This window comes from Hipposideros armiger, unplaced genomic scaffold (assembly GCF_001890085.2).
Source record: "Hipposideros armiger isolate ML-2016 unplaced genomic scaffold, ASM189008v1 scaffold_284, whole genome shotgun sequence".
In the NCBI taxonomy this organism is placed as follows: Eukaryota; Metazoa; Chordata; class Mammalia; order Chiroptera; family Hipposideridae; genus Hipposideros; species Hipposideros armiger.
This window is the reverse complement of record NW_017731634.1, coordinates 504834-524685: the sequence shown is the minus strand read 5'-3', so window position 1 is coordinate 524685 and position 19852 is coordinate 504834. Positions and strand designations below refer to the sequence as shown.

At 57.6% G+C, this 19852-nt stretch overlaps 2 protein-coding genes across 3 annotated transcripts in view; one reads left to right on the top strand and one right to left on the bottom strand.

The window, feature by feature from the left end:
- The window catches only part of LOC109391140 (translation initiation factor IF-2), a 102901-nt gene extending 86131 nt beyond the window's left edge, over nt 1-16770 (bottom strand). The window contains exon 1 of the mRNA XM_019658435.1: nt 16621-16770. Coding sequence (XP_019513980.1) covers nt 16621-16770 — 150 coding nt within the window. The remainder of the gene's footprint in view (nt 1-16620) is intronic.
- The window catches only part of PRDM16 (PR/SET domain 16), a 286551-nt gene that overhangs the window by 52219 nt on the left and 214480 nt on the right, over nt 1-19852 (top strand). The gene's annotated exons all lie outside the window — the stretch shown is intronic.

The window sequence follows — 19852 nt, the reverse complement described above, 5'->3', positions numbered from 1 at the left end:
GCCCCAGCAACAGATGGGGCTGGCCCCCAGGACGGCCCTGGTGCGTTTGATTGGGGCCAATTTGAATGCTAATTGTGATCCATTTGCTTTTCGGTGACCTCTGGGGAAATGGCTCCTGGAGGGGAAAAGGTCAAAGATGATTTCTGCTGCAAACCCTTGGGAGTTCATCTGCAGGAGAAGTCGCCATTTCTCCTGTTTTCGTGGCTGGGTTGGCTCAGGTCGACGACCATGATTTTAAAAAGAGAACTGGCCCAAACTCAAATCAATTCCTCCAAAAGCGGCGCGGAATGTTGTTCCCGTTTGGAGTTTGCTGCCGGCCTTCCTGTGAGGCCTGAGCTGTGCCCTTGGAGGTTTCCTGGGTGGGTGGCTTTTAACTGACAGGGACTGGGGGAGGGGCAGTTGCTGATTTGGGAGGTTTTGCTCCACTCCAGGCAGTGCTGGACCGGTTCAGAGAAGCATCTGTCCTTCTGCTGTCAGCAGGGCCACCACCTGGGCTGCGCCCCTCCTGAGAGTGGGGTGGGGACAGGCGCCTCAGGTCACAGCCCCAGACCTGCGCCTTTCTGGGCGTCAGGCATGGGTTTAGCACAGGATGGACAAGGCAGGTGGGAAATGGATTCTGTGGCCTCTGGGAACCCGGGGGTGGGCGTCAGCTCTGGGGGCAGCTGCCTGCCCGGAGGGAGCCAGTGAGACTCAGTGGTCCTGACACTGTGCAGCTCCCCTGTGACCCCGAGTGTAGGGCAGGGGCTCTGGGCAGTGACTGTGGCTGGGGCCAGGCGGGAGGGGCAGCGAGGGGTCTGAGAGGCGAATGGCCACCCAGGGCTGGCCCCACCCCAGTCTCCCAGGCTGAGGTCCCCTTTTCCCACCTAAACTTCTAACATAAATTAGAATATGCATAATAAAAATGACAATTATAAAAATGATGCATGTTCACTGTAGAAAATACAGAATCCATTTTAAAATTAAAATCTCACATCCCATCATCTAGAAGTAACATTTGATGTATTTGTTCAGCATTGTGTTTATCTTTCGTATATATGTGTATACATAAATATGTATGCATGTATGCATATATACATTAAATAATTTACATACACGTGCCTGTGTACAAATGTATGTACAGATACATGCACACATATGTACGTTATTTTGTGCATGTAACACTTCATATGAGCCTATAGTTCCCCCAAATCTTTGCCGTCTAAGCGTGCCCATCCTGTACTGGCAGTGACCACCATGTCAGGGTTCCCACGGCGGGGGCAGGAACTGCCTCTAGTTTAATTGATTCGCTTGCTCCTTAAACAAACTCTCTGCTTCTTGAGAGGCTACAAAGAGAAAAGCCACAAAACGAACTCCAGGCTTGTCCACAAGGGGGTTACTTTCCAAAAGAGGGAACCAGACCTAGTTTGGATTTTAAAAAACTTGTTTTCTGTTGAAAATGTGCTATGATTATTTAAATGGGAGGCATTTAACATTTTTTAAAAACATGTATTTTTTAACCTATATCTAAGCCACTGATATTTCGGGGGTTTTGCTGAGTCAGTGAAATTTTAAAAGTGGTATTTTCTTTAAGAGCTGAGCAGGTGCTGCCAACCCCCCTGAGGCCTGGAGAAAGATGACTTTATATCCGATCCTAACTGGCCAGCTTTGGGGGAGGGGTGGGAGGAGCCTTGGCCTAGGGTTTGCTAAGTAGTTTTCTGTACAAAGTGCAAAAAATTTGCCCTGGGTCCAGAAGCAGCATTTCAGGCTCCCAGGCATGGCCCAGGGAAAGTGGCATGAAAGAGGGTCCCTATATGGCAGGGGACACACTTACACTAAAAGTTACCCAGTGTTTACCTGAAACCAAGACTGACTGGGTGTCGTGTATTTGTATCTGCTAAGCCTGTCCCCCCCCACNCGGCCTCCCTTTAGCCAGCGCATCCTCCTGTGAGAGCTCTGCTCTGCAGTAGCCGGCATAGTGTGTCTGGAAAGGACGGATTTGAAGCGTGAGGAATTGCTAGCTAAGTGCCGGTGGCAGGCGGGTGGCCTGGAAGGGGCAAGGGCCTGCGAGGTGACCCCCCCACCTCCACCCCCAAGGATGGAGACACACCGGTCGCCTTGTGTCCATGGAGGGTGCCGGTGGAGGGCGGCTTCTCCGAGCTCCTGTGGGCCAGGGTCTCAGCACAGCACGCAGAGCGGGCTTTGCAGGGGTCGGCCCCAGGACCCAGCTGAGACTGTGGGCCCTGTGCTTGGATCGTCTGGATGGGCTGGGAAGGCAGGGGGTGACCTGGGAAGGACTTTGCGCCCGAACTCTGAGTTATGGGTCCCCAGAGCACTGCGAGCCTCAGCTGCTGATGCGGTGGGCCTGAGGTGCCAGTCACATTATCACCCCTATCTCCCTCACTGATCAACTCAGGCCGCTGCCTGGCATTGTGGGGGACACGAAGGGTCAAGCACCCCTGGGGAATGCCCCCGACCCCACCCAGGGTAAATGCTACTCTGGGGAAGGGGACAGAGACCGCCTGAGGCCAAGGCACAAACAAGACGCACCTTCCCAGACACAGCGGGATCAGGACGTCCCCTGGGTCAAGGCCCCGGAGCCGGAGCCCCCCCGAAAGCCAGACCCCTGGCTGCAGGTGCCGCGCTGAGAGCTGGGCAGGAGTGGCCCCGTTTCATTCTCCCAGCTCCACTTCCACAGTGCAGGAGGCTCAGAGAGGTCCCATGTCCTGCCCAGGGCCACACAGCCGGGAGCGGCCCAGCTGGGTGAGGGCCCTTGTGCTGCGTCTCGGGCCACCCCCCCCCCAAACCCGGGGGTCTGTGGCTTCCCTTCTTTTATTTCCCCTGTCCCCATGACAATATCATGCCTGTATTTTTGGAGAGCCTAGGAGGAGAGCAGATGCAGTGGAGGAAGCACAGGGACTCGCGGGAGCCGCCCGCAGGTGAGGGCCGCCCGCAGGTCGATCGTGAGGTTTCTCGTTTCTCAGAAGATGGCAGAGGAGCCTCGGGTCTGAGCAGAACGCGTGGGACCTCGCTGGAAAGCGTTCAGGGGAAGTTTACTGGAAACTTGGCCCCCGGGCTGGCCAGGCTTCTTTGTTTGCTGGTCACAGCCGCACGGAGCACAAACCCAGGGCTTTCCCACATCTTGTCAAAGGACGGCGTTTCCTCTCCCCCTTCTCCCCGGCCTGATTAGCGGGTCGGGCAGTGGTGTGAGGACACGCTGGGGGTAGGAAAACGGGGGTCATTTTGGAGAACCTCTTTGTGGATGGGTCGGGAATGGGGAGAAAATGAATAGTTATAAGCTCATTTCCATAGAAACTGTCTCATTATCATGCTGGCTGCCCGCTGGATGAGGCAGGGCTTCCTGCCAGCAACCGGGCTTCACAATTAAGAGTACCCTGCTCGCCCGGCTGCCAGAGAAGCCGGTCAGGAGAGATGGCTCCCACCCCAGCCGGACGGGCACACAGGGGCTGTCAGCGTTTCTTTTCTCTGGAAATGTCAGACATCTGTGTACGGATCTTACCCGGCGTAAGAAAAATATTAGCCGTCCCCATCTACTGATTGGGCGAGTGCCATTGGATGGTGGGTCTCATTGTGGGTTTTCCCTGCACGCAGGGCGAGATCTCCCAGGCACCCCGAGACGGTTAACAAAAGAAACGGGAACAATTAGGTTTAAAATCACTTCCTGGGCCGTGCCCTTTGTGCTCTGTCCGCGTGACATGGCCCGGTCCCCTCGCTTGGGAGGCACTTTGTCACCGAGCTTTGCGGGCAGGCACATTTATTCATGGGCTGTTTGAGCGGCTCCAGAGAAGCTGCCCACTGTCCCCGAGCCTCCCTGCCTGTCCCCAGGCCCCGTGCGCCTGTGGCAGAGTCCCGTTGTGCAAGACTTGTCACAGAGCACGAGGATCGCTAGGTCTGCGAAAGGGGCAAGGAGCGTGTGACCAGGGAAAGGAGCGGGATTTCTTGCACAGGAGAGGGACGTGAATGCTGGGTGGAGGCGGGAGCCTTTCAAAAGCTTTCCCCCAGAACAGGCTTGTTTTGTTAACTGTGGAGAAATGAACATCGGATGATATTTGTCATTTTAACCATTTGTAAGCGCGTGGCTCCGCGGCACCGAGTGCATTCACGTGTTGTGCGATCGTCACACCATCTGCACTGGCAGGATTCTCACCTTCACCACCAAAACCTTTACTCTGTTAAACACGACGGCCTGTCTCCTCCCACCCGCCCATCCCCCCACTCTGCGTTCCAGTTTTACTGCTGCTGTTTTTAAGAGGGAGTAGCGTACCTTGGGGAGGCACAGACCCCCTGAGCGTGGCACCCACAGCCCTGCGAGCCGGAGCCATGTGGCGGCCCCACCCTGCCCGTGCTGTCACCTCTGTGCATTTAGCGACTGGCCGTGTAGCCTGGTTTTCTGAGAGGCCTGTGCAGAAAGAAACAGCCCTGCCCTGGGAAGTGAATAATTTGGGGTTGACAGAGGCAGTGAGCCCACAACGGGAAGGTGGCTGCTGCGGAGAGAGGGAACCCCGAGGGAAGCGTGGAGGGACCTGACTGCGGGGGAAATGAAGCTGATGATACGGAAAGTGCTGGAAGGGTCAGGGGTCAGGCACCCTGTCTGAGCTCTGCCTCCCTTCAGCACCGTCCAAAGAGGTGGTCCCTGTTTTATACCCTCAGGCACCCAGGCTGCAGGAGGTCAAGGGTCAAGGTCAGTGTGGCATGTTCTGAGAGTGACGGCAAGGCCTGGGGATCTGTAAACACAGCCTTGAGAAGACTTTATGAATGGGGGTGCGTGTGGAAGCCCCCTGCTTGTACCTCCCTGGGTGTTAAGGAATGTTAGCTCTAGCCGGTCACTCAGCGCAGCCCTGAGTGGCCAAACTATGTGTTCGTCCTGATGGCCTGAATGAGCCCCTTCAATAGTCTCACACATAGTAGGTGCTCAATCATAAGTTGGGAGGCAAAATCTGTCAGCTAAATTAATGGCTGCATTAGTGCCTGGGGCTGTCGTAACAAAGCCCACCCCGGGCTTCAGCAACAGGACTCTTCTCTCCGGGTCTTGGGGCCCCAAGTCCGAGCTGCAGGTGTCACAGGTCCGTCCCTCTGAGGCTGTGATGGAGAACCCGCCCCAGGCCTCTCCCTGCTCCTGGTGGCTGCTGGCGGCCTCGTTGTTCCGTGGCTCGTAGACGCATCACGCCGTCTCTGCTTCGTCTTTACATGTGTGTGTGTGTGTGTGTGTGTGTGTGTGTGTGTGTGTGTGTGTCCACACTCCCCTTTTATAAGGACCCAGTCGTATGGGATCAGGGACCTAGTACCCTGATGACCTCATTCTTACTTATCTGCAAGAACCCTACTTCCAAATGAGGTCAAGACCTGAGGTCCTGGGGTTGGGACTTCAGCTTGTGAAATTGGGGGACATGATTCAGCCCATGACAACGGATAGTGGCCAGCTCCATCCCAAATGGCACCATTTTTCTCAGGACAGGTCTGCTCCTGCCACCCGAGGGTGCTGGGAGTGCTCGGACAGTCCCCGCTCTCTGTCCAGTCGGCCTCACTGTCCCCCTGAAAACAATGAGGGGCTGCAGATCATCTGGGCTTGTGGCACTTGCCTGCCATACCCTGACATGGTGTCTTCCGCAGACTTGAGAGGCTCTGCCTGTGAATTCTATGCCACTCAGACATCCGGCCAACAGCTTAAGTATAATGTGTGATAAACACAGGAGAACGTTCCGTTTCGTGGTTTTCTAAGGTTGAAAAGTGATTTAGAATAATTTTAGGTTGTCCTGGGTTGGCAGGCAGTGTGATAGGCAATTTGAGAAGACAACGTTTTTCATTGGAAGGACTTCCCTTCCTTGGTTCTAATTTTTTAGAAACATGGTTAGTGTCAGCCGGCAAAGTCAAGCCGATAGCTTCTGGAACGATTTTCTCCAGCGGGTGGGCCGTCGGGGCCCCTAGGAGGTCAGAGCAGTGAGGCCGCGGCCACCGTGCTGAGAAAGGCTGCCAGCCTTCCCACGGGCCACCTGTGCCCGGCCTCCCTTTAGCCAGCGCATCCTCCTGTGAGAGCTCTGCTCTGCAGTAGCCGGCATAGTGTGTCTGGAAAGGACGGATTTGAAGCGTGAGGAATTGCTAGCTAAGTGCCGGTGGCAGGCGGGTGGCCTGGAAGGGGCAAGGGCCTGCGAGGTGACCTGCAAGAGAAATGAGGTCACGGCTGCGTTTCGGCAGTGCTGTTGTGGGCCTGGCAGTGTTGACGGGATAAGACGTCGCCGCAGAAGCAATTCCGAGGGGTGTGCGGGGGCCCCGGGAAACGGGCCGTGGGACTCTACAAGGGGGCCGCGGTGGTGCCTTCACCCTCCGATGGGCCGCCTAGCTGTTGGGTGAGACAGGGCACAGGCTATCGCCCGGTCATCTGCCACCCTGGGGGCCTCACGGGCCCGGTTCTGCCTCCCCCTGGTGTTTTGGGCCACGTGTCTGTTCTCCAGCCCTGCAGGGCGGGGCCTCTGCCCTCCAGAGACACCTCACCCCCATGCTCCGTCCATCAGCCCTTGTTCCTGTGACACCATGGGGACGAGTTTATGCCCTGTGCCCAGTGGCTCAGTCAGACGGGGCTCAAGCCCTATTGGTGTCAGTGGCAGAAGCTCCAGGCCTCCCTCTGCCAGGCCCTTTCTGGAGGGGACTTGTCTCACAGGCAGCCAATCTGCTGGTGCGAACACCTACCTGAGCCCATGAATGGGTCTCACCTGGGCTCAGAGGCAGGGGTCGGGTGAGTTGAGGAACAGGGCTCACCGGGACGCAGGGATGTGGATCAGGCCTCCTTTCCTGTGGCTGCACCACGTGCTGTTGAACGCTAGCAAGACGCGAGCTGAGAAGTGCCTTGGAGAACGGCTTTCGGAAGGGGGGTATGGAACGGCAGGATGGAGCCCCCGCTCAGCCCCTGGTCCTTCCTGTGTCTGGATCTGAGCTCTCCACTGGAACCTCACCTTGCTTTCCGTTTGGCTGAAATTCATTAAGTGCCAGGAAATCATGGATTTCCAAACCCAGCTCTTTCCACAGCCTTCCACTTAGCAGAGAAAATCAAATTGATGCAAGCAAGTAACGAGGAACAGCTCCTGAAGAAGTCTGCTGAACAGCCCGGCTGGCGGCTCCCCAGCAAGGCTGGCGGCAGACGTCACACGGAGGAGACTTTGCAGAGGCCCCCAGGGGTCCACGCCAGGTGCCACGGGACAGGTGTGTGACTGTGGGGACATACTCTGCGGTTTTCCAAGGGCACCTTTGGGTAATTCTCTAAAGGAGATTGAGTCCCCAGGCCCCAGGTGGGCCCAGTTCTAAAGCACTGCCAGGTATGCCTCACTGCCTTCGAAGCAGTGGGCCCGGGCTCCCGCTCGGTGGGCCTCTGCGGGGTACAGCTCTGGGAGAGAATGTGCGTGTGGGGGAGAGCTCCCTGGGCGTCGCCGGAAACTGGGGGCCCTGCTCGTGGCCGCCGCCCAGAGCCTCCCCAAGGGCTCCAGAGGTGTAGACGGGGAGATGCCCGTGGGTCAGGTTCCTGGTCCCTCTGAGTGACCTCAGGGCTCACCTGTGAAGTGAGGCCATCACCGGTCTGGGTGCTGACTGTGCCCGGCATGCTGAGAAGCCCTTGCCCATGTTAGCGCATTTCATCCTTGTGGAGCCTGTGAAGCGGGCACTGTTCTTACTCTGCTGTGTAGATGCTGCCACAAGGCTGAGAGACCTCAAGGCGCTTGCCTGAGCACACACAGCAGGACATGGTGGGATAGGATTGAACGCTGTCCTCTGCCTGCTACTCAGTCCCACCTCTCCCCGCCCCCCCCCCCGAAGGACTCCGAGGCCCCACAGCAAGATGATGACCTGTATGAAGGCTGTCGCTGCTGGGCTCCGCTGCACCGCTAGCGAGCTGGGAAAGACTCTGGTCCAAGGAGATCGTCAGGAGAAAACGAGGTGGTGGAGATGCACCCAGAGCCCGGCCTCCATTCTGCAGGAAAAGCCTCCACGCTTTACCTGCGTGCGAGGAGTGTCTGAAAACAGCCCATCCAATGCCAGCTCACCAGTTGGCATCCAGCAGGAACGAGGCTTCCTGTTCTCCAGAGTTTGGGCCCTGAGACATGATGGCCCTGGGCCAGTGTGGGCCCCAGGGTTCAGGGACACACCCAGGCACAGGGCTGGTGGCAGGAGCAAGGCAAAGTGCTTGTCACCAAAGGGTCACATTAATGCTGGGGTGGCCAGGATGGACGGTCTCTCCGCTGTGAACCCCGAAGACAGCACGGAAGGCGCCTCTGCACAGCCCCCCGCCAATGTCTGCTCAACACGGAACCAGCTCCTCACGTGGGAGCACGTAGCTATTTCCAATCTTGCAACAAGCACAATGAAAGGAACAGGTGGGAAGATTGTTGAGACTCGTAAATTAGTCGCTAATGAGGAAAATTAGGAAATTTGCCGAGGCATAAAAAATGAGAAGTCCGGAGAAAGAAGACAAATGTGCCGGGAGTTGGTCCTCCCGCCCCCGTGCCGCCCACCCCTGGTTTACAGCAGCCTGAGATGCAGATCTGACGGCTGGGCCAATGGGAAGAAATTGGTTTAAGATGTAGAGATGATTAATTGGATTAATGTGCAAAAGATGGTTAAAGTGGTGTCAGGGACTGAGGGGGGGGGGCACCTGCCACCTGCCAGCCTGTGTCAAGTGCTCTGCGGATGTCATGTCGCTGGTCCCACCAGGACCCTGACGGGTGGGCCCTATTGCTCCCTCTCGAGAGAAGACCTGGCTCAGGGAAGCTACGTAACCGGCATGTCGTGTCATCCCGCTACATGAGCCAGCTCTGAGCCCGGGGTGCTGCCACGCCCTCTGCCCGTCCCCCTCCTGGGCGAAGGACCTGGAAGGGGACAGCGAGGCCACTGCCTGTGGGTCTGCAGTCACAAGACGGAAGACAGAAACCCCCAGAACTGGCCAGCCACGTCCAGCCAATGGCAGCCCGGCCCTCACCTGTTCAGGCCCCTCCCTTTGGACACGTTCCTCTCCCAGCCTCAGTTGTCCTGATGCTAGGTGGTGACATCTTGCGTACCATGTGACAGAATTTTCTGCTTGTCCTTACCAACAAAACCCATGGTTTGTCACCTCAGGAGAAAAATAACCTCATGAAAAGCCAATTTCTAAGATCCACTCTTTCAGCCTCACCGTCCTGAATACATGGGATTGGAAAGCACAGTGGGCCCTCGAGCACCGTGGGGTTGGGGCGCCGAGCCCCCGCGCAGTCGAAAATCCGAGGATAACTTTTGGCTCCCCCTTAAATTTCACTGCTCGTAGCCTGTGCTGAGCAGAAGCCGGTAACAGGACCAGCTGGTGACCTCACAGTTTGTAAGTTCTGTGTATTAATTACATGCTGTATTCTTACAATAGAGTAAGCCAGAGAAGACAGTGATGCTGAGGGGGCCATACGAGGAGAAAGCACATTTACAGCGCTGTGTGTACGTGTTGATCCCGTAAGTTTATGTCGCCTGTTTACGGGATGAGCCGTCAGTCAGAACCCTGTCAATATTGTCTTACGCAATACGAAACACTAGATGTTAGACTCTAACAGTTAGAGGTACGACGCACACTGGATTCCAAAAGTGAAAAAATCATGTGGAAACGCAATTTGTATTTATTTGCAGGAGATGTTTGCAGGGGATCAGAGAGCGAGCAGAGCCTGGCAGCTCGTTGGGCCCGTTTGAGTCCAGGCACTGACTGCCCTTGCCAGGTTCTCTCTGGGGCCAGTCCTGGTGGCTCTGAGCCTCGGTTTCCTGATCCATAAAATGGGGTAATAGTGGGCTTCGGTCCTGGGGAGCAAACAAGGTTATTGGTGTGAACTTCCTGGCAGGCTCGTGGGTGTTGGCCGTCACCTGGACAAGGAGAATGACGGAGTAAAACAAGCCGGGAAGAAGCCAGGGAACCCCGAGGTGCCCACCGCCCACCCTGCGGTCCCGTGCGCCCTGCAGGCTCTCGACTCCCTCGGGCGGCGTCAGCATCTTGGGGGGAAGGAAGGTAGGGCTGGGCGCCTGCTGCAGCCCCTGGCGCCTGCGGGAGCTGCGGGCCTCTCCCCTGGCTGCCGGGTCGGGCCGGCGCTCGGGTCAGCAGCGAGCTAACGCCTTTGTCAGGGTGATTAATAGTGGTGGGGATTGTCGTTAATTCACTGCCTAATGACTGCGGCCGCCGCGCTCCGAGTAATCGGGTGATGTATGTGGGGAGCGTCCACCTCATGGCAGAGGTGAAAATCATTTCGACAAGTCAAATATTGTCACAGGGAACAAATGGCTCTCCCTGTTAATAAAAATTAATGAATTTTTTTTCTTTCTCCCTTTCTTTTTTTTTTTTCTCGCCACTGGTCTGCTAAATGAAACTGCAGTGGCTGAGCAGGGAATGGGCTTGGCGGAGTCAAGCACTTTATTTGATGGTTAAAACTATAAACGTCTTTATTAGGGCAGAAAGCGGCCCGAGGGCCAGGCTGGGCATTGGGCCGGTTGTGGCCACAGCTGGAGGCTGCTCTGAGGTGGGGGGTGATGGGCAACCTCCCCCCCCAGGTCTGCCGGGGTGAGGATTGAGGGTAGCTTTCTCCCATCCCTCCTGTGGGCCACACCAGGCAGGAGAGAGAGGGAGTTGGCACAGGTGCCTGGGCAGCGCAGCCACACGGGAAGGGTCCTGCTGGGCTCCCAGGAGCTGAGGCGCAAGAAGGCGCTGCTTCCCTGTGGGGCCTCTGGGGGATCTGAGCCCCTAGTCCTGGCTGCACAGGGGCTCAGCCTGTGCAACATGCCGCCCATGTTGGTTGGGGGGCCAGGGCAGGGCAGGGAGCCAGCCAGCCTAGAGGGCAGAGGCCCTGCTCTTCACGCCGGCTGCCCATCACCAGGGCCAGAGGCAAAGGGACGTGACAGACCCCTGCGCCCCCCTGGGTGCAAACACTCTGTGTGCAGCACAGGCTGCTGAGCAGAGGGGCCGGGGGCAAAGGGCTTCGCCTCCCAAACCTGGCTGACGGGGCCTCTGTAAGGAGGGCCATTCCTCCTCCTGTCCATCCTGCCCAGACCCTGGCCTCTCCCTGCCCGGGGACCCCAAGGACACCCCAGTTCCACCAGGACCCCAGGGAGATGGGGCTTTCCAGGCAAGGGGCAGGCGCTGGGGTCTGCTTTCTCCCTCTTGTGATTTTTATTTCGGGGCCACATCTGTTTACTTGTGTGACTCGCTCTGGCCTCAAATGGCAGCCACAGGCCCAGTTGGTAGGAACTGAAGAGATAAATCTGTCTATAAATAGTTTGGTGGCGGTTGTTGGGGTGTTTGCTCAGCATTAACCCGTTCTTCCTCCACGTGCTGCCCAGACCGGGTGGGGAAGGGAGGCAGCTCCCGGGCCTGCCCTGCAGAGCACCCCCGCCGACCCTCGGCCTCATCCCCTAAACCCTCTGCACCCATTGGTGGCCCGGGAGCAACCTCCCAGGACAAGCAACCACGCCTGTCCAGGGCAGGTGACGGTCCCACCTCAGCCCATCCCCTCGGCACCCCACTTAAGCTCCTGAGTTTGCAGAAACAGTGTGTTTGTGGGCATTGGGGGTCCTGCCCCCGTGCCTGTGTGAGCCCATGCCTGTTCTCCGAGGCTCCCCCAGGGCCAGCCACCTCCCTCTAACAGGCGCTCCCCTCCAGCAGACCAGGGTCCCTGCTGTCCTAGAAGTGCATGTGGGCACAGTGGGGTGCTGACAGGTGCCTGGTGGGGACGGAGCCCCAGTGGTGCCATGGGCCCTGCCTGCCACCAGAGCCATCCATTCAGAGCGTGGGCCGCCTGATGACAGTGCAGTGACAGCGCTAGGAATGGAGTCCCCACATGCAGATGTCTTGTTGCTTTGAACCTTCCAATAGTCTCCTAAGTTGGACGTACCCCTGTTTGACAGGAGGGGCCACTGAGGTCCAGTGAGCACCTGTGGACAAGCCAGACAGATAGCCTGCTGTGCTTCCAGGCCCCCGAGAGCCAGCCGAGGTGGTGCGGGAGAAGGCGCCGGGGATGGGGGCCAGGGGACAGGATGGGAGCCTGGCTTCACTGTGGTGGGGCGGCCTGTGAGAACCCTCTTTCCGGGGGTCTTGGTAATGCTAAAAGCACACTGTGGACTCAGATAGGTATCTGCACCCCTGCATTCACAGCAGCGCTACAAATCGCCAAACATGGGAAGCAGCCCAGGTATCCTTTAACGGACAGACGGATAAACAGATGTGGCCCATCCACACAGTGGAATATTACGCAGTCTTAAAAAGGAAGGAGATTCTGACACATGCGACAGACAATATGGATGGACCTGGAGGACATTGTGCTGAGTGAGATAAGCCAGACACAGAAGGACCCATACTGTCTGCTTTTACTAGTATGAGGTCCCAGGAGGCGTCAGATTCACAGAGACAGGAAGTAGGGGCCAGGGCTGGGGGCGGGGCTGAGGAGCTGTTGTTTAATAGGGACAGTTTCGGTGCGGGAAGATGGAAAGTTCTGGAGATGGTGGTGGTGACGGCTGCACAGCAGCGTGTGCTTAGGGCCACTGAGCTGCGCACATAACAATGCTTGGGATGGTGAATTGTATGTTACGTCTTTTACCACAATTATTTTAAGCGCCCCGTGGAGTTGCCGAACGTGAGGTTAGGGAGCTGGTGTCTGGAGCCGACCTCCCTTGGTATTTGAGAGGGTCATGGGGGTCGGGGCCCCCTCTGGTGCATTAACAATACAGGAGGCGAAGGGTCCCGGGAGCGCACCCCCTCCTCGCCCCAGCTCACACGATGCGCAGCACGGAGCCAGGGAGCGTCGGCTGTGATTTAGAAGAAAAACAGTGAGATTTGAGCAATCCGGGGCTCCCTCAGTGCCCCCGGGGCTCGGGGAAGTGGTATATTAACCAAGGAATAAAGGAGAGGAGGGAAAAAGGCCAAATCACATCTCTCTGAAACAAAGAGGCTTTTTACCAGGAACAAGCCTTGATAAAAATTACAGCGACATCGCGAGCCATTCAGTGCCTGCCCGGGGCAATGGAAGCACGAGGAAATAGGGGCGCGGGCCTGAAAAGGGACGTGGCGGTCTCCGGAGCATTGCGCGGATAAATAATCGTCTTAGAATAATGCAGTGGCTTTAAGTAGGGGCCAGGTGGTCTGGGCTGCCGGTCAGAGCCCCCCCATTGCCCTGTGTCAGCTTGGCTGGGGAGGGGCGTGCGCAGCCAGCACTGGGCCTGGCTGAGGGCAGGAGCAGAGAAGGGCAGAGGGACCCTGTGGGATGTGGTGGTGGTTGGTGAAACACACCCCGGGGCCCGTTCTGGTCCCTGGGGAGGTAGATCTAATAACCTGGAGTAGACGGAGCTTGACAGTGGCAGCGAGCAGCCGGGGACCCTTCCGCAGGACATCCAGGGCCCCCGGCTCTGAGGGGGCTGCTGCTCAGGCTGCACTCCCAGCGAAGGACTCACCTGCTTTGTGTATCAGTTTGTTTGTCTGTGAAACGGGCAGATGTGACCTGCTTCACGGTGCTGGGGGCAGACTAAGGACCAGGCAGAGAGCTTCTGAAGGTGAGGACTCTGTGAGGGGAGGCAGCCCCCAGGTCACGTCCCGTGGCGGCCAGGGCCCTCCAGTCTGGCTCTCTATCTGCTCCTGGGCTGCGGTAACAAAGCACTATAATCTGCAGGCTTAAAACAACATTTTTTCTCACAGTTCTGGAGGCCTCCATCATCCCGCAGCCGTCCTCCCCGCATCTCCCCGAGTCTCCTCTTTCTAGCACAATAGCCATGTCGCATTAGAGCCCACCCTAATGCCCTCACTTAATCGTCACCTCTGCCACAACCCTGTTTCCATCTCAGGTCTCATTCACAGGAACCAGGGGTGAGGACAAAACATATCTTTTGGAGGGATACCGTTCAACCAGGAGCTGGTGACATCCTGGGTGACAGGAGGCCAGAGTCCCAGGGCCTGGACGTGCCACTACCCGCTCTGGACCCTGGACTAATCATGGGTTGTTCTGACCTCACTTCCTTCACTTCCAAAAGGAGGCAGCGCTGGGGGCCGTCCCTGCCAGCTCAGTGTTCGGGACAAAAGAAGCACGTGTGTGTGACAGTGGTCGGGTCAAGTGGTTGCCCTCTCGTCGGGCCGGGGCGGGAGGGGGAGCCGCACCTCTTTGTTGGGGAGGTCCCCATACCCCGGCCCCTGGCAGGAGAGGCTGGGACAGGGCTGTGACGAGACCCGAGGCCAGAGCCAGCCCTGCACCTTCCCGGGCCCTAATGACACTCAGCTTTGTCCGCCCTGCAGCTGGGGCTCCTCGCCCTCTGGTCCCCCTGGGCAGGTCCCGGGCGAGGGGCTGGGAAAATAAACGGCGATTGATTATTATTAATATTTAGCATGTTTGCAGGAATGTCTTTTCTCGGAGCTATTAATCTGCTGTGTTATTAACAGCCGCGCTCTGCTCTCGGCCCAGACGCTCGCGGCTGCTCGGCGAGGCGAATGCCAATGAGCACGGTGCCCGCAGCGGCCGGCGGCCCTGGGCAGCTCGGTCAGGCGGCGGGTCCCCCGAGCATCATCGGCTCTCACTAGGCCATTCCTGGAGCCAGAACTGCTTTGTTCTTGTCTTACAGACAAGGTCTGGGGCTGGGACAAGTGTCCACGTCTGCTGTGGTTGATTAAAGTGCAGGGAATAGCAACACTGAGCCCCTCAATTCCCATCTCCCTTTCTGAAAAACCATTTCCAGGAGTGGGTACGCAGGTGCTCCCCTGCAACCCAAGGAACCCTCCCCCCCCCAAAGACAGGGCTCCTCCTTGTCTGGTTGCACTTGGCTGAACTGAACAAGCCCTGGTAGTCTCCCAGATTAGCCAATCAGAATCAGGGGGAGGAACCAGAGGGGTCATGTTAATGGGGCTGATCTCAGGGCAGGAAAGACAAGAATGCGAGTGAGGGTTCTCGCCTTCTACCTTTCTTCGATAAGAATTGCCCTCAAGATTGTCCTTGCATCCATCCATCCATCCGCATCCATCTACGCATCCACCATCCACGATCCAGCCATCCATCCACCCACCCACCCATCCATCCATCTATCCATCCATCATCCACCATCCATCTACCACCCAGCCATCCATTCATTCTTTCATCTACCCTCCCATGTAGTCATCCGTCCACACTGACCTGCCTGTCCATCCATCCATCTATCAGTTTATCCATTCATTTCCTGTATCTCCTATGGGACAGGAGAAAGGTCACCATGAACTGCTGGGACACTTTTTCAGGTGTTATCTCACTGCAGCGAGAACATTGGGGCTGTATTGTGTGGCACCCGAGAACTTCAGAATCAAGACCGAACAGCCCTGACCAGCCGCGTGGCCTTGCGCTTTCCTTCCGCGATGCACGAAACAGTGAAGGACGTCACAGCCCCACCTCCCTTACGGGGCCGCTTGGGCATCTGTTCCAAGGCAGTGCTGGCCGCGTGCTCTGTGGGTCGGTCGGCACGACGAGCCGCCCGAGACCCCAGAGGCCAAGGCGACGGAGTGCTAGTGGTCCCAACCCACAGAGCCGAGGAGAAGTCAGCGTTCTGACCAGGCCCTGTCTATATTACCTGGTTGCTCTCAAAGTCATACTTGGATAGTAGAATTGAATGGCCCGGGGCCAGGCTGGGGCTGTGCTTCCCAGAGTCCCAGGCATCGTCTGTTCTCCACTTGGCCGCTCATCTGCCACCACACTCCTCTTAGGAACTAAATGGTACCTTCAAGCTCTCCTTTTGATAGGCCTGGCGGGATTGAACGCTACCCTGGCCATTAAAACCCTCAGGTGGCCTTGGGGGAGGAGGTGTCCCCAGCCTGTCTCTCCCTGGGGGAGGGCGTGGTCTGGGTCTTTGCTGTTGGCTAAGATGATGGAGACACTTCCAGAAGTGCCTGCCGTGTCTGCTTGCCTCTGTATAGGACCCATGGAGGGATGGGTGGGTAGATAATAGATGGATGGATGGATAGATGGATGGATGGATGGACAGACAGACAGATGGTGGATGCTTCAGCTGAAAACAGATTTGAGAGGCCTGGCCAAGCCCGGTTTTCCTGCAAACACAACCGAGCATTTCCTCGATGTCATGTGGGTCCTCCCCCTGGGAGTGATGCTAAGGAAGGAGGGACACTTAGAGACACTGTCACAGCCGTGGTCCCCTTTCATCCACAAAAACTCCATAATGAAAGCACGCAGCTCGGGGGTCTCAGCTGATGCCTTCGGAGGCCACCTGCAGACCGGGTAAGGGAGCCTTGGCACTGTCCCTGGGACGTCCGTGGTAAGCCTCCCGCCCTCCCTGACGCTGCCTGGCCAGGTGCGTGGGGCGGAATCAGGTCTGCGGGTGTAGCTTCTTTAGCTGAGAACTGACCTTTACAAACATCTGATGGGAGATAAGCTGAGGTGCACGCAGCTTCTCTTGGCAACCAGACAGGTGACTGACTGGGGGCGGCTGATTGCCGGTCGTTTTCCTCTTGCTAGGTGGCAAATTTGCAGACTTTCTCGTGGGTCAGGGATGAATGAAATGGTGTGGATGGCGCCTGCCCAGATTTCCAGGGCGATCTCTGGCCATTTGAAGGGGGCTTGGCTTGTGTCGAGCCCTGTTTTCCCAGGATGCACTCTTCTCATTTCAGCATTTCTGGCATGGGCTGCTCACCCCTCTCTCGGAGCCACAGCAGTGCCTCTCACATTCCAGGGGGCCCGTTTGGGCACAGACCACCTTGTCTGCATCCAGTTTCAGGTTCAGCGTGTCTGGGTAGGGCCCAGGGATTGTAGTTCTTCCAGTCCCGGGGGACATGGGAGCCATGGTCCAGGGACCCCACTCTGAGAACCCCTGAGCTAGAGGGGCAAAACATCCCCAAAATATCCAACGCAGCAGGGTGCCTCGCTTCTGAAACCTCACCAGCCCAGCCTGCTGTGCACGCCCTCTACCAGGAACCCACAGATTTGCACAGTCACTGCCCTGCGCCCTGTGCCCTGCTGTCAGAGGGACCACCCCCTGCTGCCAGCAACTTGCCTATCAGCCCGGGCTTGTCCTTCAATGCATCGTTCTGGGGGCCGCAACCCGCTTCTCTGGTGCAGAACTCCCTGGGCATCTTGGTGCGACCACAGCTGGACAGCACACTTAGGATCTTGTCCCCAGTGACATTTCAGGTCTGCCACTGTCTTCTAAATATACCTGGGCTTCTTCCAACAAGGGCGCCGTACCTTAGATTGGTTTCAGTGCTGATCAATTTAATGTTAATCTGATCCCTTTGACTCGAGGAGTGTCTGCTCAGCCCCCAGCCCCCAGCCCCCATGCATCCTTGTATCCAGCTCTATTGAACCTGAAGGTTACGGCTTTGCCAGGCAGGGCTGGTGGGTCTCCCACAAATAACCACCATCCCTTTGAGAGGTGAGGCTGTGAATTCCCTGGGTTCAGAGATCAGTGGGTGCCTAATTCCCCCAGGAACGCTCCCGCCCCTGTGCCCCTGGGCTCAGGAAGGGGGTGGCTTTCAGAGTGTTGAAGATCAGGCCTGACTGACCTGGCATGTCCCTGACTGGAGAGAAGGCCTGGAATGAATGTGTTCTTGGAGAGAGATTTGGGGAGCCAGTGGCTTGGGGGAGCCAGCCAAGCCCAGGCCTGTCTATCACCCCCCCTCCCGCCCACTGTGGTGTCACCATCACTGCCTAGGGAGGGCAGGTTTGGCCCAATTTACATGGAGAAGACATCAGCTCTGGGGCCCAGTGTCACTGGCTGATGAGTGAGGGGCTGGCCCAGGCCAGGCTGCTGTGTTGTTTCTCTGAGGATGAACACAGGAGGCGGGTCCATAGGCCCTGGGTCTGAGAAAGTGACAGGGACTTTCGGGCCTCAGTTCTGTGGGGTGGCTGGGATGGTTTCCCCTTGTGGGCTCCTGGAGCCCATGAGCCAGCTGCAGAATGCAGGGTGGGCCTCAGGCGGCAGCTAGGGCACTGAGGTCAGCCTGCGTGTCCTCGCCGGGCAGGGCCGTGCACCCCAGCTCCACAGGGAGTTGGTGACGCGCTGACCTTGCAGGCCCGGGTGGAGTTTGCCATAGACCAGCCTCGCCATCAAGCTGAGTTCAGGGTCCACGGTGGGTCCCACAAGCACCTTCCTGAGTAGCTCGCTCACGGGCTATCACGGTGGCCCCTTTCCTCTCTCCCAGTGATGTCTTCTCCCCCACGCAAGGCAGTGCCCATGTGAGGGTCAGCATCCAATCGTGTCAGGACAATCTGCTTTTGACCCACGACCCTGGAGTGATGGCCAGGTGGGCTATAATGAGGGGGGAGAAGGTGCAGACTGGGGGGGGGGCTCACTCTCAGGCCAGGCACTGGGCACCTCGTCGGTCTTCCCCATCCCAGCCCTACCTGGCACCAACGTCCGTGTAGGGTGTTGAAGAAGATGACGGGGTGACCAGGCCCGAGATGCTTCGTACAAACGTCTGCCCAGAGCCCAGAGTTAAGGGTGAGGGGGTGCTGCAGGCGCTTGGGGCTGGGGTGCCCTGGGGAACCTCTGAGACCAGTGAGACGAATTCAGTGTGTCCTGGTATAAACTCGCAGAGCTGTGTGCACAGGTGGGGTAAAGAGCTGCGGTTTTCCTAAGTAGGTGCCTTTTCATAAGAACTTTAACTGAAGTAACTGTGGATTCATGCACACTTGTCAGACCGTGAGACAGAGACCCTGGGTGTCCTTTACCCAGATTCTCTGATGCTAACGGTTTGCAGAACTCCAGTCTTGGGGAAGGTGTTGGGAAGGACACAGTGGAGGATGTAGATACAATGTACCCTCCTTCAGATGTAGATACAATGTACTCTCCTTCTGAGATGGGGCTTCTAACTTGCCGCATGGGTGTTTATTGTAGTTAGGTCTCTACCCACCACCAGCCCCTAAGGTGCCTCGCCTGGTCCTCCTGTGACCTCCCGCCCCCTGTCCTTGCCTGGCCCTGGTGTCACTCTGAGTGCAGAGCTGGCTCCTCTGTTCAGCCTTGCCCCTCCTCCTCAGTCCCCCCCTCTTTCCAGGAATGACCTCGGAAAGGTGACCGGGAGCTTGGTGTGGCTGAGCATAGGTCAGCCAGCCCTTCTCCACTTGACTCCTGGTACGGTGGACCCACAGAGGCCAGGCCAGTGGCCTCTGGGCCACAGCGCGAAGGATGCAGGCTTGGGAACCCCAGGGGTGGGTGTCTGCTGGCGGGGGGACAGTGCACACTCTCTCCATGTGAGTGCACGTCCTCTCAGGCTGGAGGCCATGAGCTGGGTGCCCAGAGGCAGGGTCCTCCTCTAGCCAAGTAGGGGTGTCCTGCGAGGGCAGCGAGCCCGAGAGCCGTGCTCTGTGCCGGGGAGGAGGGGAGCTGGCCCCACCGAGTGGGCGTGTGGGCAGGGCGAGTCCTCCAATCCCTCCACCGGGCCTGTTGGCAGTGTGAGGACGTCACAGGCTGGCATTAGGTGTCCCTGTGGGAGCCTCTCGGCCCATCGTGGGGGGCAGCCAAGCACCGCCCTGCTGCCTCCTGCTTGAATGACAAAGGGTGAGGCTGCCCAGCACGCCTGTTCCCAATCCCTCCGAGGGGGTTTCCTCTCGCTTCTTCCAGGGGTCTCCAGGCGGCAGACAGCAATGTCCTCCCCACCCAGAGGGCCTCGTGGAGGCGGGGGCTGGCCGAGGTGCCCTTGGCTGTATCTTCAGGACTCCCTTGCCTCCCCTGACACACGGACACACAGACTGACACACGTGCTCACACTTATACCTTCGCTCAGGTACTCACGCACACTCACGTACGCTCCCACCTCACCTCCGCCATGGTGCAGTTTTCCTGCCTCAGTGAGGCCAGCAGGTTTAATGGTCCTGAAGACCCCGCCACACAATAAAGGGACAACCAGAGCAAATACTCAGAGGAATCC